The sequence below is a fragment of the Panthera onca genome, chromosome F2, assembly GCF_046562875.1.
Source record: "Panthera onca isolate mPanOnc1 chromosome F2, mPanOnc1 haplotype 2, whole genome shotgun sequence".
Lineage (NCBI taxonomy): Eukaryota > Metazoa > Chordata > Mammalia > Carnivora > Felidae > Panthera > Panthera onca.
Window position 1 is genome coordinate 27,908,805 of NC_138356.1, and position 19,887 is coordinate 27,928,691.

Genomic DNA, 19,887 nt, shown 5'->3' on the forward strand with positions numbered 1-19,887 from the left:
TACTTATTAGAAAATGGAAGACCAGGAGGTCATGTGATTTTCAAAAGTCACTCCATGACTAAACCCAGGATCTTTTGGGGAGCATTTTGAAATGTTAATAAAATAATAACCATTAAAGCATATTCCCTTACAAAATAATGGTAGGTATAGTGAGTGAATGGAAAGCAATGTTATCCATAATATAGTCACAGTAAGCATGTAGTATACATATATTTCCTATTTCAAAAGTGCATTATGCTATTCCTCCCTCTTTCTTGTTTCAGCTTCCTCTTAAAGAAGCAAAATGTAACTTTTCTCCAGATTGAAAGAACAGCTCCTTCCTCAATATGCTTTGGGGGAACTAAACCTAAAAGAATGTGCTACTTACTGACTGCAATCCTAAATTATAGTGTAGATGGCATCAAGTTATTTCAGAGTGCCAGTGTGCATGCCCATGATGATGTATGGGGTCCACCATTTTTGCTTCCCCCATATTTCTTACATTTTGAAAATATTCCTTTCTCTTGACTATTGATGCGTTTTTAATCTTAAACTACAGTAAAATGTAATTGGAATGTTTAGGAATAGGAGGGAAATTATGTTATTTTCAAGTTCTGTTTCAACAAATTAGTACAACAGAAGTTTATTGTTTTATATATTACTACCCATTCCTCTTTTGACCTTTAGGGAAGGACATAAATTTAAAAAGAAAATATTAAAAGATTTGCATTTGGTGGTCTTCTGTTAATACACTTATCATATTTTACCTTGAAAATATTTTTTGCATTAAGTCTTTAATTAAGTATGTGTATCACAAGTTTGGGGAAACTCACTTTCATTGACTCCTTTTTAAACTTGAAAATTTTATTTCGAAGATTCAGTCAAGAATATTATTATTCCTCTCAAACAATGACTTAACAAGGGGGACCATAAGGGAGCTGTTCTCCTGGACTGGGAGCAGTTATTTGGTCACTGACATTGATTAGACTTGCTGGTTAATGGTGCTAATAAAAAGCAAACTGAATTTTGGTCAATTTCATTATCATTCTTAGAGTCTGTAGACAGTGTAACTTGCATTCTGCTTATGTCTAGGATGGACCACTTCGATTCCACCCCCAATTTTGGTATGCCATTGATCTCAAGTTCTCTCTGGAGTTGAAGACTGATTAAAGTGATATTAGAGAAGAATTTTATGATCTAAACCAATACAAGTTATGGTATTCAGGCCAAATCTGCTCTTGCTCCTATTTTTGCAAACACAGTTTGTTTATTACATGTATTTAGCACATTTACTTTGACTATTTTTGCATTATAATCACAAAATTGAGTAGTTGGAATAGAGACCATATAGCCCTCAAAGCCTAACGTATTTACCGTCAGGCCTTCACAGAAAAAATTCCCTGACCTTTGATCAAGAATTAAAGCATTACTTGCTTTTTGAACATGAAAGCAAGACAACTATTTAACATTCATATTGTAGACCAGTAAGCTAACAAGCATCTTTGTTAAATGTTATCATCGACCAACACTATATTTACCTATTAGTTTTTCTTGTTTTGTAGTCCCTGCTATGTGGATATTTGTTAGCAATGACTGATGTGGAAACTACATATGCAGATTTCATTGCTTCTGGAAGAACAGGTAGAAGAAATGCAATACATGATATCCTGGTTTCCTCTGCAAGTGGCAACAGCAATGAATTAGCCTTGAAATTAGCAGGTCTTGATATCAACAAGACAGGTGAGTTGTTTGACACACATCTCTCTATGAACATGAGATGATTTGTACCATTTCACTGCGTAGGATTAAAACATGAAAAACTACCTTTGAAAATAATTCAGTAGAGTTATAAACAATCTTAGACAACATAAAAGTCAGAGACTAATCCCTTAGTCACTCCTATTTCATTTTCAGTGACTTCTCTTTATAGGGTTCCCACTCAAATGCAGAATCCTTAATCTGATTTTACTAATGCAATGAATAAAGCACATGGGTTTTAAAAAATCCTAATCTCTATAAAAGCTCTGAAATTTCTATGTAGAATATTTAACAAAGTTGGAGCTCCTACCTTTGACAATATTGGCCACCTATAACATTTCAATAACCACTTCAAAGGAAAAGGGTCTCCAGGATCAATTCTATTGAGAATGGGAGTAAAATAGTTTGTTATATCAATGTCTTAGGTAATAAGATCTTTCAGTTTTCTTTTCTTAATAGAATGGGTTTGTGGAAAATTTGTCTTATTATTGGGCCTTGGCGCTCTTCTTACCCAAGCAATCTAACTTTACCAATGGAAAAGTAAAGCAAATGTAGATGTCAAAGTACTTCTGAGTATTTAAATGAATCCCAATAGTTCTTTCACCCACAGCTTTTGCAAGTATTAAAGCTAAATGTATTTCTCTGACAAATCTTGTGCAAAAATAACCTTTAAAATTAAAAGAGGAGTTCACAATTAAGGAACCACAGTGTTGTGTACGTGAAAAGTCAGCTTCTGACTCATGATAACTATTCAGTACTTCTTTGCTATTAGAATTTTTATGGAAGAGCTTTCCAGTTATTGGAAAACTGAGTCAGAGTATATGTTAATGAAACAGCAACATTACCCTAAAATACCTAGGGACAGTACTTTATTCAATGGCTAAAGGTCAGCAGGTCACAGATTGGTCTTTTAAAATTCAGATTGAAAATAAACCTTAACATCACCACCCTGGAATATACAGACCTATGTATACTTTAGGTTTTGTTGTTTCCCTATTATTACTACCAGAAGTTGCTTCAGAAAGGATTTAGGGAATTATTGCAATTTGGTGGTATGAGGTAAGTAAAATTTTTTCTGTGGTCTTTGAGAAGTTGCTAATTAATTTCTTTTATAAGATTTATATTTTTATTTGTATATTAATATTCTGTTCTAAATAATATGCATTATTTTTAGCCACCCTCAATATATTCATAGTACAGTTACATTTCTTCTTTTTCTCCTCACTGAAATTGAAACTCAACAGCATCAAGACCTTTCTTATACAAGAGAATATATTAACTTGGTATATAGCAAATGAAATAATAAACTGATATTTTATATTAACAAATATAATAAAATAATTTTATATTTTATATTTTTAAACAGTTTAAAATAATTCAAATATCATTATGCTTCTAAATGTCTTCTTTTCTAAACATTTCTAAGTGTTAATTGCCATTCTCCAGGCTCCTGAAAATTTTTCTGTTTCTTTTTAAATCCTAAAGTCCAGAATCAGGCAAAATATAAGCGGTAGTAACTTTTTTTATTATTCTAAGTACAAAGAACTAAAAATAGTAACTGTACAACACTGACATATAATGACAAACGAAATATCAGTAGCTGAGTATTGTAAGGGACTTCCTCTGTAATTCATGAGTGTTTCAACTTCTTTTTAATTTATACTCAACAATATTGCTGTCCCATGTTTACATGACTTGTTAAAAAGCATCTATTTAGCCACACCTCTGTAATTGCAGCATTATGCTAAGAAGCCCTGGGAAGTGTCCCCAGACACCCAGAAATCACAAGCCTCATGGGAGCCAAGTTCCTCATCTTGTATTTATGCAGTCACTTTCATCCTTAAATATTCTACTGTCTTGCATCTGCCCTAATTTGACTTCATTCCTTTGGTTATTAAGAGCTTTTCCTATTTATCAAGTTCTTGCTGCATGCTAATCTACACATCTCACATTCAGGCCATCTGCACATCTTGGGAGGTTGTTCATTGTTGTAATAATGAAAGTAGTTTATGAACATGATATATAATATATAATGTAAACCCCGAGAACCCCTTTAGAACAGAATATATCTATATAAGAATATAGATATAGATATAATTTATGTAGAACTGCTTTTAATTTCTGGAAGTATGGTGTATAGTGAAATGTTTTGTGTATACTTGTTAAGAATAAAAGAGAAATTGCCTTTCAACATTTCCATCTAAAGAAATGGAACAGTCCACTTACTTCTATCCATTTGAATTATGGTAACAAACATTTAGCAAACATTGATATAATTTACATTAGTGCAACACCCAAAAATATTTTATCCACTAATATTTATTGGTTGCTTAATGATGAACTAATACATGCAAACATATGAATCTTTGAATCAAGGATTGCCTACAGCTTGTAAGTTTGAACTTTAGATAAAATTGCCTATGTGAAAAGAAAGCATTATTTAATTTCAGTGCTTGCTATGTCATGAGCTGAGATTGCTGCTGAGGATGCTGGTTTTATTGGCATTGTACATATGTTCTATAAGGGCAGACCAGAGGTCATCATAACTGTTCAGCAAGGGACCGACCAGCTGACATAATGTCCTTTCATACTCCACTGTTGCTTTTAATTTAATTAACTAAACCTCCGAGAAATCAGCTGGTTATCAACAAGTACTATAAATAATGTAAAATGAAATTTTTAAATATTTCTTAAAATAAGACAGGAGTGAAATGGTAGACTTGCTTCTCATTTCTGATTTCTGCCTAAAATCACTACTGATTTCTGCAATCTGTGAAACTATTAAGTGCCATCACCTGACCTTGAGATTTCCTGGCTATTTATCAAAAGCATAGATGATCACTAACAACTATAAAAATTGAGTTATTATTTTGTGCTGTCCCAAGTTCTTAGCACCAGAATTAGCCAGCCCTTGAAACTCTTATACTGTTTTCTTCATGAGAAATTGATCACCAATAAAATATACTTGTCTCTGTAGAATTTATGACTTTTTGAGTATTTCTGAAATTTTCAATATGATATATTAAGAGTTGGTAAATATAAGCAATAGCTTTTATTTGCCTTTACCCTTTTTTCATTGTTTCTTACAGAAGGTGAAGAAGATGCACAACGAAATTCCACAGAACAAAGTGGGGAAGCCCAAGGGGAAGCAGCAAAATCTGAAAGCTAACGCCCCACTTTGATAACTTCATCAACAGCTGACAATGTCTCAAATCTCCAGGCCTGGCTGGAATGAATTTGTTTCCAAGAGTGAAAAGGGGGGAAAAAAAATGGCTGTGCTGCATTGTAGGAATCTGCTCATTGTCATATTAAAAATGGGGGCAGAGGCTGTGGCTGCAGACAGACTTTTCTCTACCTCTGTCTTTAGCAATGGTTGAAATCATGTGGCTTGTGTTTGGATGTCATTTTTGAATGGATCCTTTCACTTGACCATATGATAAAATGCTTGTAGAGAGTAGCACAGACCTAGATGATGATTCTTCCTGTAGCATCTGGCCCCTCACAATGTCAGAGGATTTAATTGTGTTTAATTGCAAAAGGTTGGTTGAACCCCAGAGTTTAAATATCTCTGGTCCAAGTATTCATCCAGTAAAAGAACCATCCAGAAAGCACTGTTTTTAGCATTATGTATCTGTGTGTTCCTGCTGTGTTATTTACACTGTTTTGTATTGTACAATATAGACACTCAGCACTGCCCCCTTCTTTGATTGCTTATGACAAACAAAAACAATGTACGTTACTGTGAATTTTTATACCACTCATTTTTAAAAGGGCTGCCTTTTTCCTTCTCCACAGTATGGTGGTGTACACAGGATAGATCACAATTTTTTTTAACTTAATCTTTCCCCTTGATTCACTGTTGATGGATTAAGTCTAACCAATTCATCAAGAGTCCTTTGCTTTATTAAACAGGCATTTGAAAATATCCATTAATGTGAATTTTACTTGAATTCAGTCTGTTTGGTGTCTGCACAGACCAGAATTCAATCTGTAAATTTTGTTTTATTTTCCATTGTTGAACTTTTCCCACTAATATACATTTAAAAATTTTTTTAATTATGAGGATTTTGGAGAATCAAGATGGTGGGAAAGAGAATACAAGATAATTCTAAGAACAGGAAATATTTTGTTCTTATGGAATCAAATTTCTCAGTGCTGTATGGTACTATTTAAATTTGGAGGACAACTTATCTGCATGGAGCTGTAACAGATGGAAAAAATTATCTTGCAATCATGTGGCCACCAATCACAAAAGTAAAGCCCTTGCATTGTGTTTTCCATGTCTTTTTTCAGCCCTATCAGATACAAATGTTATTATGCACTTTTTAATGTTTGTAAACTTTTACTAATAATTAGTGTGAATTGCATTCTGATACAATAATAATTATCATTAGAAGCTAACAAAATCCTCATTAATACTGTTGATAGCCTCTGCTGTGTTTTGACATCATGGTTCTTATGTGGAAAGTTTCTGTGAGCTGTGTAATCCCTCTGGTCAGTATTATAAAATCACTTATCAGTGGTAATAAATAAGGAACCAGTAATATGCCAGTGGCTCATGGATTACTGGACAAATAAGTAACAGGAAGACCCTTTATAATAAAGAGCCCAATTAATTATCCTTGAGGTCTTAGATAGAGTCCCATATGAAGTAGGTTAAGCAGAATCTCCATAGATAATCTCCATGGACATAGTGGAAACTCAGCTCTCCTCTATAGCTGCATATAGGATGAAATTCACAGTATGTTCCAAATGAGTGGGATAAGGGCATTGGTATCATTTGTCCTCAATCATGTATTACTAGAAAAAAATGTCAATAGGGTGAGTCTCTCAGAAAATAGAAGGAAGACTAAATATTAGAGTACTTCATTCTAACCCATTAAGGTCCAAAATACCCAGTTAAAATTCAAATAAATCCACCTATTAATAATCTTACAAGTGGGAAAAGAGGTTCCTGAGGCTTTTTTAGACAATCTCTCATAGTCCATTTAAAACATCCAACCCATAAAATCACTCTTTCAACATCCTCATTTACTATTCTCATAGCTTTCTTGTGAATCTAGGTAAAGTTCTCTCCATCCTTAAAGTTGTGGAATTCCAAACTGATTTCATGTAGTTTTGTAAAGTTTCGGTAAGACTAGTGCTGAGTGTATGTGGAGAGTTTATATTCCTATGTGATATATTATTATTAATGCATGTGGTGTCATGCTTGTCTTTGAATATATAATAGTGCTAAATTGCAAAGTCATATGGAGCTTTTTGAATTATTTTGACCTCTTACTGCTACTTTGTCTGCTATATTCAAACCCAGAGGCATTCCCAAGCTGGAAGATAAAAATCTACTTTCCAAAATGCCTACAACCTACAAATGTTGCTCAGCAAAAGTTCACAGTGTCTCCCAAATTGTACTGTAGTATCTTTTTCTTGCAAGTCAATAATATACATGGTATTGAATTTTTAAGGAGGAAAGGGTGGAAACTAAGACATTAGGTTTGATAATATGCACTTAATGCCTACTAACCAACTGACATTATGCTAATAACTTCTCAGCACATTTTCTTCCATTTAATTGTTTCTCAGACAATTTGATTAAAAAGGTAGTACTATCCCATTTCACAGATTAGGAAATTAAGTCTCAATAAACTATAACTTTTCCAAGTTTAAAAAGCTAATAAATGATGAAATTAAGATTTGAACCTATCTTGGTCTGTCTCCAAGGAGCTTTCTACTACACATGCCATAAAACTAAAGCCAATTTATAGAGCATATTTATTTATAAGGGAACATTTAGAGATGAAGTGGTTCATCCTCCATTGTTTTAGAGAGGGAAACTGAGTCTCAAAAGAGGGAATTGTCTTTCTCAAGGTTACCTAGATGAGTAATGACACAGATGTGACTAGATCACAGAAAGTGTACTTTTTTTAAAAAAAGAAATTCAATTAGAATTTATTTTTTGTGTTATACTTGCCCCAAAATATTTTTCTGGCATGCAGTCTATAAATTTAACATGGTTCAGATTTTTTTATGTCCCATTCTACTCGCTTTGTTTAATTAACTAGAAATATGTATGACAGTTTCAGTTTTTCAACTCATTTGCAATAAGTATGAACTTGTCAAATTTACCTTTTATCAACTGTAAACATCCTATGCCAACATATTGCTATCATAATTTATAGAAATGTTTTTCCAATAGGTAATAGGCAGCCTTCAATTTTTAGGCAACACCCCCAAAACTGCTCACTGTAAATGCCCTACACTTGAGTCTTACTCAGACACAGTAAAAATGCACCATTTTAGAAGATGAATGAGATTGCTCTTTCTCTTCAGAGAAGCAATAAAGGGTAAAGAAATGTAACTGCCAGGTAGCCAAGCTTCTGAGTGAAGCTTGTAGTAACAGGAAGACAATGTATAGTTACCAAGTAAAAATAAGAAAGCATCTATGATTTATGATGTCTTAATAGGCCCCAAATTGTTCTTTAATTAAAGAGTGGCAGTCTCTGAAGTCATTGTGAGCTTGTATGACTTTTGTATTTAGTAATGTTGCATGCTCACATAATTGATATTAAAAGTAATACATTTTTTTCTGAAATGTGCATAGTCTATGAAGAGTATTTATTGAACATACACTATGTATTTGATCCTGAGAAAGTGCTGCGAGTGATAAAGGAGAAGTTTAAAGCCTTCCTGTGGTGGACATACCGGCATTCTAGCCTCTTTTTCTGGGATTTTACTCCAATAATTTTTACCTCCATTCCACTCTGGTGGCCCACTTCCTGGACTTCATCATCTGCCAGACCCAACTGTTAAATCGTAAGCCCCAATATCACTCCTATCATTCTTACTTGCTCATCTGTAGGGCAGTAAAAGATTTTCAGTCAGCAGAAAGACCAGTGTTTATCAGAATCCCCTGAAAGTTTTACAACACTCTCTCCTCCACCCATATACATTCCCTCTCTCTCTCTCTTTCTCTCTCTCTCTCTCTCTCTCTCTCTCTCTCTCTCTCACACACACACACACACACACACACACACATACACACTTCCCCTTTGAAAGAACTCCCTGTGCAACTTTGGCATCTTTTTCTGCCCACACCCTCACCTCTACAACCTGTCAATCACTGATCTAGAAAAAATGCAGTTTCCAGATGCACCAGCCCTATTCACCTGACTAAAAATCTTTAAAATCAGTCAGTAACTAAATGGAGTGCTCACAGACACCCATGGTTTTACTATATTAAGGATAACATCTTGGGGTAGAAAAGCAGAGTGTTTAACTTCTTTTGTTTTGATGTTGCTCTCTTTTCGTTGTATTATTTTTATCACATAAAGGCAGCAAAAACCAAGCAGAATCCAAGGTGGGACTCGGGAGAAAGTAAGCATCAAATAACGCACAGCCTGAGTTCAGGCAAGGTCTTAGGCAGAAGGGGTAAAAGAGGATGTAAATCTTTTAAGTTCATCTTACTCAGGTCACAAGGATAAAACAGTACACAGGGATTTGTAACAAAATGCTAGCCAGTGCAAAACAAGTTTGTATTGTCTCTGGTGTTTTTTTCTCTGTGTATATTTGTTGCCTCTATCTAGGCCAGAATGTGAGGATTTGGGATCCTGGCCATCTCTCACTATAAAGTCAAAATTAACAAAACTATCTGACTATAACTGGTTAACTTTCTAGTTTGCACCACATCTACTTTGTTTTTATCAAGATCGGTATTTCCTTAGCAACTCTCCTCCAGTCTGGAATCTACTGTTAATCCTTCTCAATGCTCCTGCTTTTCTTCCTTTCTTGTCTTTGTGCCATCTCTGCCCAATCAAAACCGTTCAAGCCATCTGCCTTCACTCTACTTTCTTCAGAGTGACTGTAAAAAGTTTATAACAATGCTCATTCATTATTTGCAACTTCAGTTTAGTCATAAGTGCTGCACAGCTTTTTTTGTCATGTCTCTCAGTACACAGGAAGTTTCCCACTTCTAAGATACAGGTTTTCACATCTGAGGTTTTTTAAACATTTTCTTTCAGGAGGTCTGTTAATTATCCTTTTTTCTTCACCGACTTTACCCTTTTTCACAAATGTACTCAAGTTCTCAGTTCCCCTCTTAACTTCACTACTTGTATTTCTGAAAATAGGCATCATTGCTGTCTGTTTTCATGTCTTTCTTCCTTATTTCTTATCCTTTTGCAATTTAACTTCCAATCAAATTTTTATTACCAACAATGTCTTCAGTAGCACCTGGACTCTCAGTAATTGTCACTGAAGCTTTGGCCAATGTGGAAATTAAAAAGCGATGATGTTCCAAAGGACTCAAACTTCTCCTAAAATAAAATATAGTGGTTCTATAATTCCAATTGATATTCATGTGGCTACATAATAAAGCCTCCTAAAGGAAAGAATTTATGTATCCTAAGAAACAAATTCTCCAGATTCACAAGTCTTCCATTATATATAGATATGCCCTTTCTCTTCCAGAATATTCTCCCCATAAGGTTTTTTTTGCTACACCCCCAGATCCTACAGTGCTCATTTCTACATAGGGGTGGTTGCACGTATCTAGGCATTAACCTGGAGACTGGATATGGAGAGATGGGCAAGATTAGGATGTGATGTTTTAGAGTTCTGTGTTCCATTATATTATACTCCAGGATGACTGCCAGTGGTATCACTAGCTCCTCTCCACAGCAGCTAGGTACAAGCAAAACCACTCAATTTCTTTGTATCTAGTCCCACTCTAGTTCTCTGAATTAGACCTAAGTGAGTATATCAACCCTAATAGCCAAATATAATGGATAGGTCATGTATGTTTTATAGTCTACCACATGGCATTTAATCTTATTCACCACGGAATCTTTTTTGAGATGTTTCATTTACCTTCCTACCCCACCTCCCACCCTCTGGGTGAATGTATGTATGCATTTAATCCTTTGTTCCTTTTTCTCTGGCAACTGCTTACTTTCCTTGACAAGTTCAACCTTCTTTACCTCCCTACTAAATACTGTGGTTCCCTGGGATTATATATTTATTCCTCTTATACAATCCCAGTCTTCACATGACTTATTCGTGACCAACACAATCAATCACCACTTTTACCATGATAAATCCCAGAGGTCACTCCTGATCAGCTGACTTATTGGATCCAGCTCAATATGGATTTCCCAAAAACATCTTAAAATTCAATATTCCAACACCTAATCCAATATATGACCCCATTCCCAAAACTGCTTTTCTTAATATGCTGTAGATCTCATATATGGAGGCACTGGTTTCCCAAATTCAAACCAAATTAAAAATCCAAATTCTTACAGTTCTCTTAACTCTTCTTTCTGCAGTTTGATTTTCAGTCCATCAATTCTAATTCTTACTACTCCTTGAAACTTCTCACTTCTTTTTGTCTGTATTACAATCCTTTAAAAATTTTTTAAATGTTTATTTTTGAGAGAGACAGAGACAGAATCCGAGTGGGTTAGGTGCAGAGAGAGAGGGAGACACAGAAACGGAAGCAGGCTCCAGGCTCTGCGCACAGAGTCCAGCACAGAGCCCAACGTGAGGCTCGAACTCATGAACTGTGAGATTATGACCTGAGCCGAAGTCGGATGCTCAACCGACTGAGCCACCCAGGCACCCCTGTATTACAATCCTTTAAATCATCACTTATCTAATATAATGCAATAGCCTGCTCACTAGGACCTGCCTTGTCCAGCACTCTTTCTATCCATCTGGCAACCACATGTATCTTTCTAAAACATAAATTTGATTGTTTCACTCCCCTAATTTTAAAAATTCTTAAATTTAGCCAGATAAAACTTTTTGATATAAATGCCACATTTTACTTTTACATAACTCTTTGCTCTGTGTTAGCTGTTTTTCTGTTCCTAAGATGTTCTTCTTTATGCTTTATTGCAAGTTCTCACTGGTCCGTCCAGACCCTGTCCCATTTCACTCTCTGGAGCCTTTTTGACTTACATTCCCATTCTGAAGCCCCAGTCTAGAAATTAGCTATTCTATACTTCTTGATTCCCTAACACCTTATCTGCAAATGTATCTCCTTAGATCACAGCTATTTGTTTACATGTGTATCTCTCCAACTTGAATATGAGCTCTTTGATGGAAACAGCCCTTTTTTATTCATCTCTGTATCCTCATTGTCTATTAATACTCAATAAATATTTGTAAATGAATGTCTGCTTTCTGAAGCTCACAATGTAGTCAAACAAAATTTACACACTGATTAGGGAAATGTGCAATTCAGAGATACAGTTGATAGTTGAAAATAGTGAAATCTGTGTAATATTGCCTTTTAGAACATAAAAACTTAATTTCTATCACTTTTTTTCTAGTTTATTAAAATAACGTAACTATTTCTAAATTTGGTTCTCAAACTGTATGCTCCACATTTACACAAACACACACACTCACACAGATTTGATAGGACATACAGATAAGAGATGTCCAATAGGAAAACATACATACAAATTAGCAAATCAGAGTAAGTCTTCCAGCTAAATAGTGATCCTGGTAAAGGTATTTCTTGACATTCTGTAGTATAAATTCCCTTCAGTTTGCAAAAACTAAGAATACCCCCCCCCCCCAAAAAAGGATGTTGTATCATAGTCTCCTAGTCTTAGCAACACATTAGTCAGAGAACAAGATCTTTGGGGAGATTTTTGGTCTTTACAGAAGGGGACACTCAAGTTTTTAAGAATATGCTTTACACTAATAAAATATAATGTACTCTAATAGGCTAAAAAAATGAACGTTCTGATAGAATATGATGAACTTGGTAGGAATTCATAGAATAAAAAGGAGAAAATAATACGAAGGGACCAAGAAACATGTAAAGGAAAGGACACTGATATTTATGTACAGAAACTTAAGGTCTTTTTCCTGAACACTGTATCTTTTGGAAAACAGAGAAAAATAGTAACCAAATTAACACTGAAATCTAGCAATACTAAAGAAGGACTGTGTGCTTTTGGACTCTGAAACTAAGAAATAAGAATGGCCAAGGAAATGATATAGGTTACTCCTAACAGAACACATGTTTGCACTTTGGCTACCATGATTAATTTTACACGTTTCACTTGAGTAGGATAGTGTGACCAGTATGACTGTCCTGTTTAATTTTTAAGTTTTCTTTTATCCCACACATTCTTTAAAATCCATAAAATAATATATAACAATGAATTTTAAGGGCAAAAAGTTATGTAAAAATAGCTATAGCTAGGCAGTAACAACTCAAACAGAATCTATCTTCCTGCATAGTCCTAAATAAAATCCAGTAAATCATCAATTTTATTTAGGAAATATTTGTTGAACATTTAGTAAGTTTAAGTCACTGTGTTAGGTGCAATAAGGAGTAATTTTTTTTTAATACCACAAAATCTTTGACTAGTAGAAACTGGAACATGTGACAGTAACCATAGTTTTTTTTTTTTTCTGTCATTATTCCCAGCCTTTTCCCATTGTCACTTTATCACTTATTATAAGGAATTTTCCTTCAATTCCACTGTGTAGTGAGAATTTATTTTTGCTCAGGTGATTCCTAGACCTTTATAACACAGAACTGGAAGAATAGATCTAGACACAGGTTAGCTTGATAAGAGGAAAAAGATTTTTTCCATGAAGAATCAACACAAGAGTTGTTCTTTTCTGAAGATACACCAGAAAAAAATTTAAGCGAATATGTTTAAATCAGTTTGCATAATAAAAAGCTAAGAATTGGGAAATTACAAAAGCAATGAAACTGGGGTTTCTATAATTTTTTTAATGTGTGTTTAGTATTTTTGAGAGAGACAGAGACAGCATGAGTGGGGAAGGGCAGAGAGAGAGGGAGACACAGAATCTGAAGCAGGCTCCAGGCTCTGAGCTGTCAGCACAGAGCCCAATGCAGGGCTTGAACTCACGAACCCTGAGATCATGACCTGAGCTGAAGTCATTTGCTTTAACTGACTAAGCCACCCAGGTGCCCGGATACTGGGGTTTCTAAAAGACAGTTTGAGAGGGTTCACAGGAGATTTCAATGAAGAAACAAGGAAAATTTTAGAAAGGATAGTAAACAGCATTTCTATAGGTTGTGAACTAGACCTTCCAAGAGATACATGCAAATATTGGGAATACTTTTCAATTAGTTCTGGTTTTTAGATGAGATTTTTTAAAATGTGGTTCCATTCAAAGACAGGGCCACATGAGACCCTACGACTTATTAAAGTATACTCATCAAATAGCAATGGCAAGACAAGTACATACATAATCACATATTCATCTTAATATGATTAACAATAACAGATGAACCAGGAACATCTCATGCATATGCTGGGGGAGAAATGTCACTCAACAGGAAAGATCATGGAGAAGGATGCAATAGAATGATTCCTTAAAATACTTATTTCATTGAAGAAAAAGAGATCAGACACTGTACATAGAATAAAAAAATGATGTAAACTGAGGTAAACAGGTAGGAAAACATGGGGTCATATATTTTTCAAACAATCCAAGTTAGCTAGAACACAGTACATGTGTTAAGTCTGAGGTGAGACACTGGGTCAGGCAGAGAAGTAGAAATCTGAGACCCTCAAGAGGAAGACCTGGAAGTCCCAGAAGCTGATAAAGCCACTGAGGGCTTCAGGGTGTGCCTGGCAGCTGACAGACCAGCTTCCACAAGATCACTCAGAGGGAAGAGTGAGCATCTGAGCAGGTTCCAGGCACAAAGACCCTGAGACAAAGAGGAGGTCCATGCCAAGGAGCCTAACATAGAATTGGAAGAATTCTGAACTTGAGAGTTAGGTTTTTGAAGGTAGGCTAACAGATGAAAGTAGACACAAGGATGTATTCCAAGGTTAAGGTTCCAGCCGCTGAGAAAACCAAACGTCAGAGGAAAAGTGAGAAGCAGCAGAAATGCATACAAGAGGCACAGCAGCTGCTGCTGTCCTTTACCCATGCTTTCCACTCAGGCCCTGACACACGCCTCAGTTTTTAAAGGCACCATACTTCTCTGCTGACATGTGGCACAAGTATAAGAGAAAGAGGTCTTTTTATAGCACCACAGAAAGATGATCTTTTCTAAGGTTCTGAATGTGTATTGGATGCTTCATTAAATTGCCTCTATTTCTCACAATTACTCTGAAATATGGATATACTTCTCTCCTTATAAATGACCAACCTAAGGCACAGAGAAGTTAAGTGGCTTGTCCAAGGTCATGCAGTTTTTGTATTGCAAAGCCAGGACTGAAACCTATGTTCAACTTCTCTGATAATAATTTCCCATGCTCCTTCGACTACACCAGAGCTGTCCAATAGAACAATCCTACAAAACAGACATGCATTTTTATGTTTTCTAGTAGTCACATTAAAATAACAAAGCAGTAAACAACTGCTTTCAAAAATACTGGCACCAAAATATATCAATATAAAAATTAATAACACATTTTTGTACCAATTCCTCAAAATCCAGGGTCTGTTTTATGCCTATATCTCAATTCAGGCTAGCTACATTTCAAGTGGGCTAAATACTTTATGGGACATCCATACCATAGGGCACATATCATAGGGCACAAACTATATGCCCTATTCTGTTTTCCATGGATTAAGCAGAGAAAGGACTGACTTTTGAGGCAAAGGGGTGTAGGGGGTGCATGTTCGTGTATAGTTCTTTCTCATGGATTCTCAACTCTGGCCTCCTGTCAGAATCACCAGAAAAACTTTTAACATATTAAGAACTTAGCCTCATCTCTATTTTGACTCTATTGCAAGGTAAGACGTCAACTTTCTTCTAACTTTGTTGAAGTATAACAAATATTAGAAAGTGCTCATAACTGTGCAGTTTTCCATATTTCAATAAAACAAACACCCTCAGGTAACCATCATCCAGATCAAAGATCACAATATTCCAATACTCTAGAAGTCCTCATCAGGTTCTCTTCTGGTCACCACCTCCTGCAAAGGGCTGCATCCCCTGAAACTAATAAAATGGTGAACGTCCATCTGTTCTTACAGAGCAGGCCCTGGAGTTCAGCCCAGAACTGTCACCTAATATGCTAATGCTCCTTGCAGGCTGCTCTTTTGCAAGGTTCTATGCTTGGGATTCTCAGGTCAGTGGGTAGCCCCAGAAATAACAAACCACATGCCAACCCATCTATCTCTTAGAGGATCTCTACCCAAGGAAACACAGGTCCTTCAAACCATTATATCCCCTGGTTCACACAGGTCCTATCTCCACTCAGCCTTAAACCGCTAGCTCTGCCTCCATGCAGCCCTTTTTAGGTGCATGATCCCAAAGATTGGGTCTTCTTCCCTCTTTTCTGCACAATCTACCCATTTTCTCATCTGAGTTTTACTTCTCTCACTAGCAAAAGATCAAATGGATAACAGTTTTGTGACACCAGTAATAGAGATTTCAATTTCCTGCTAAACAGGCTTTAATGTAAGTCACAAACTAATGTCCTTTTCCTTGGTACATAATTCCCCAACCTTCTGCTCCAGCCCTTCTCATTACCACACAGATCCTCTGGTCTTATAAAATTCAGTTCTTTGGAAACAGCATTTGTTTTTCCCACTGGTCTTTTACCTGCCCAGGTTCAAATGATTTAAAGTACATTTCTTTCTTTCTTTCTTTCTTTCTTTCTTTCTTTCTTTCTTTCTTTCTTTCTTTCTTTTTCTTCCTTCCTTCCTTCCTTCCTTCCTTCCTTCCTTCCTTCCTTCCTTTCTTTCTTTCTTTTAAGGTACATTTCTAACAAAAGGTAAACTTGGTGTCATCAACAGGTGTTCCCTCATTGGCTTAATCAAACAAAACAAAACAAAACATTAAGACATTTCCTAACTCCAGCCAACCTGAGCAAATATAAAAGCAAATGGAATCTGTGAGTCCCATGCTACAATAAGTCCTAAGTAAACAACTTCTCAAAGTATTAAATATCCAGCAATATTCGGCCTGCCATTTGTTGGAATTACAATTGCTTCACAGTATTGTTTTCTTCCCTGCTCTCAGAACAGTGCCTTGTTGTACTTCCAGCCCATACAAGAATATTTTGAATGAGTCTGACTTTGCAAAGACAGCATTTGCAGCTGAAAATAGCAAAACATGACCATCTGTTCTCTCCCTTCATGACTCAATCTGACAATATCTTAACACAGTTGTCTTCCTCCTTGACTCCCTCCTTCTCAGCCCACCTGCCTCATTCCACAAGTTTCCCACTTGAGCTTCTTCACTTACACTTTGTCTTTCCACGTTCCTCTCCTCCTGCTCACATATCACTACTTTCCTCCATTTTATTGCTTCATAATTCTCACAATCCTCAAGAATACTCAATGAATTGCATTCCAATCTCCATCCTCCCAAGTCCAGCTTTCTCCTTAAGCCCCCTTCCTAGCACTTTCTACACTCTACTTAGCCCTACCTAACTTTATGTGGGAAAAAGAAAAAAAGGAAAGGAGTTCCATATCTAGGCTTCTAAGACCAATCTGAAGTTTGCCTGAAGTATGGGAATAACCAACCCTTAGGCATTGGGGAGGAAGAAAGGCATAAGAAAAAAAAGAATGGGCAGGGTGCCTGGGTGGCTTCTGTAAGTGAAGCGCTGACTTCAGCTCAGGTCATGATATCACAGTTTGGAGTTCAAACCCCGTATTGGGCTCTGTGCTAACAGCTCAGAGCCTGGAGCCTGCTTCGGATTCTGTGTCTCCCTCTCTCCCTGCCCCTCCCCTGCTCTCTCTCTCTCTCTCTCTCCAAAATAAATAAACATAAAAAATTAAAAAAAAAAAAGAAACAAAAAATGAAGGCATAAGACATAAATAACACTGGGGGCAAGAGTAATTTTCACCTCTATCACTACAGATTTCCACTAAGTCATTTAACAACAACAGGAGAGGGAGTAGAGGATACCCAGTTGCCACCAGCTGCCAACCACTCCAAATATCAGAGAGACCCTGAATTTTTCATTTGTCCATTCACTGAAACTCCAAATGATTGGTAACTTTAGGTAACACTTGGAAAATACATTTAAGAGAGATTGAATTTAATAACATAGGCTCAAAACCCAGACTCCTTACTAACTAAATGTATCATTTCCCCCAATTTACTCGACCACTCTGGGTATCAGTTTCTTGTCTGTAAGAAGAAATAATAATAGCATCTGTTAGCAATGTTGAATAATATTAAGAGTAATGTCATAGAGTATTTGAGTGGCTCAATCAGTTAGGTGTCCGACTCTTGGTTTCAGCTCAGGTCATGATTTCACACTTTGCGAGATCAAGCCCCGGGTCGGGCTCTATGCTAACAGCGTGGCATCTGTTTGGGATTCTCTCTCTCTCTCTGCCCATTCCCTGTGTGATATTTCATTCTCTCTCTCTCTCTCAATAAATAAATAAACATTTAAAAATATTAAAAATAATGTTAAAGGTTCAAATTAGTTAATACACATAAAGCACTGAGAAAAGTGCCTGGCATTTAGTGTAGATGTTAGCTATTAACATTACTGTTGGTGTATTGTTGTTATATGAGATATCCAGTCTCAGATAACTCAGAGAACATAGTCAAATGACTTCTTCTACCTCTTAATGAGTAGTGCCACCCAATGGCACAAAGATTTAACTTATTCATCCACTGAACAAATATGAATGAGTTTCTTCTATGTAGCAGGTACTTTCAGGATGCTAACTATATAATTTAACTGTAGGGAATGATCTTCAGCCACGTAGAGCTCACAGACTGGTAAAGCCTGGCTTAGTTGGATCCTAGCAAGTGGAATACTTAGAGCATTTCCTCTAGCCTATATGAGGAAAGCCAAATTGTGAGAGCAAAATTCCAATCAGGAGAAAAGAGAGAAAGGGAAACTATTTCAGGACTGCCTTAGGGTGAATTCAAGTTCATGTCTATTTTTTTTCTTACAACTGTTACCTTTGGAGTGTCACAATGTTAAAAAAAATAGTAGAAGGAGACATAAGTTCTCATAACAAAATAAAATGCAAAGCCATGAGGGATTGGCACTAGAAGGACTGGGGGAACCACCAGACAGGCTTAGTCATTTGATGACACTGATTTCCTCTGTCAACTCTTACTGGCACCTCTGAGAGCTGTTTTCTCTTTAGTCTTCTGATTCAAGTACAGACAAAAGTATATCCTCTTGGTTCCCCTTGATAAAACTGAGATCAGGCAGAGTCTGGTAAACACCAAGGAGACCAAAGAAAAGAAAAATATAGAGTATACATTGATTGACTTACTAAAGGAAGGTTTCTCATTTTTAATCTAGTTGACTTTAGTCCAGAATCTCAAGGTCCTCTCATTATTCATAAGATCCTCTGAAGAGTAATGAGACACCATCCAGATAATTCTCCCTTTTAATCTATAGACTTCCTCCTATCACAATTCCTAGATTAAGAATTTTCTCTTCCACTAGTTAGATATATCATGAAAACTATCTTTAAATAAGTATCTAGGGGTGCCTGGGAGGCTCAGTTGGTTAAGTGTCAGCTCTTGATTTTGGCTCAGGTCATAATCTCACAGTTTCTGAGTTCAAGCCCTGCATAGCCCTCCACAGTGTGGAGTCTGCTTGGGATTCTGTCTCCTTCTCTCTCTGCCCATCCACTGCTTGCTCTCTATCTCTCTCTTAAAATAAATAAAAATAAACTTAAAAAAAATTAAAAAATAAATATCTATTTCCACCATACAGTAATAATTACATGATTAATTTAACCCACATTATTCATACATACTAAAGTTATTTTCTTGTTGATTAATAAAAGAAAAAAGGTCCCAGGGCGCCTGGGTGGCTCAGTCGGTTAAGCGTCCGACTTCAGCTCAGGTTCTGTGTTTCCCTCTCTCTCTGCCCCTCCCCCGTTCATGCTGTGTCTCTCTGTTTCAAAAATAAATAAACGTTAAAAAAAAAATTAAAAAAAAAAAAAGAAAAAAGGTCCCAAATTCCTCAGAATCTCAACCAGCATACACAGGGGTTGTGAAGCATATCAGTCTATTTACTCAATCAGAAAAGCAGACTTTTAAAATTTTATTGCTATAAATAATAATTTTTAAATAAAAAGCATTTTCTTCTTTTTAAAAAGAAGAAATTTGTATTTAAAAAGAAGAAATGTTTATTTGAGAGAGACAGTGAGAGGGAGAGAGAGAGTGAGTGAGCAGGGAAGAGGGGCAGAGGGAGAGAGAAAGTGAATCCC

The 19,887-nt window shown here is 36.0% G+C and overlaps 1 protein-coding gene across 3 annotated transcripts in view; it reads left to right on the top strand.

Moving 5' to 3' along the window:
• Positions 1-8,326, top strand: part of PKIA (cAMP-dependent protein kinase inhibitor alpha) — a 95,419-nt gene extending 87,093 nt beyond the window's left edge. For all 3 annotated transcript variants that reach the window (XM_060610770.2, XM_060610771.2, XM_060610769.2), the window contains 2 exons: positions 1,542-1,719; positions 4,827-8,326. In XM_060610770.2, the coding sequence (XP_060466753.1) occupies positions 1,569-1,719; positions 4,827-4,906 (231 nt within the window). In that variant the 5' untranslated portion in view covers positions 1,542-1,568 and the 3' untranslated portion in view covers positions 4,907-8,326. The remainder of the gene's footprint in view (positions 1-1,541; positions 1,720-4,826) is intronic.
• The last annotated feature ends 11,561 nt before the right edge of the window (positions 8,327-19,887 follow it).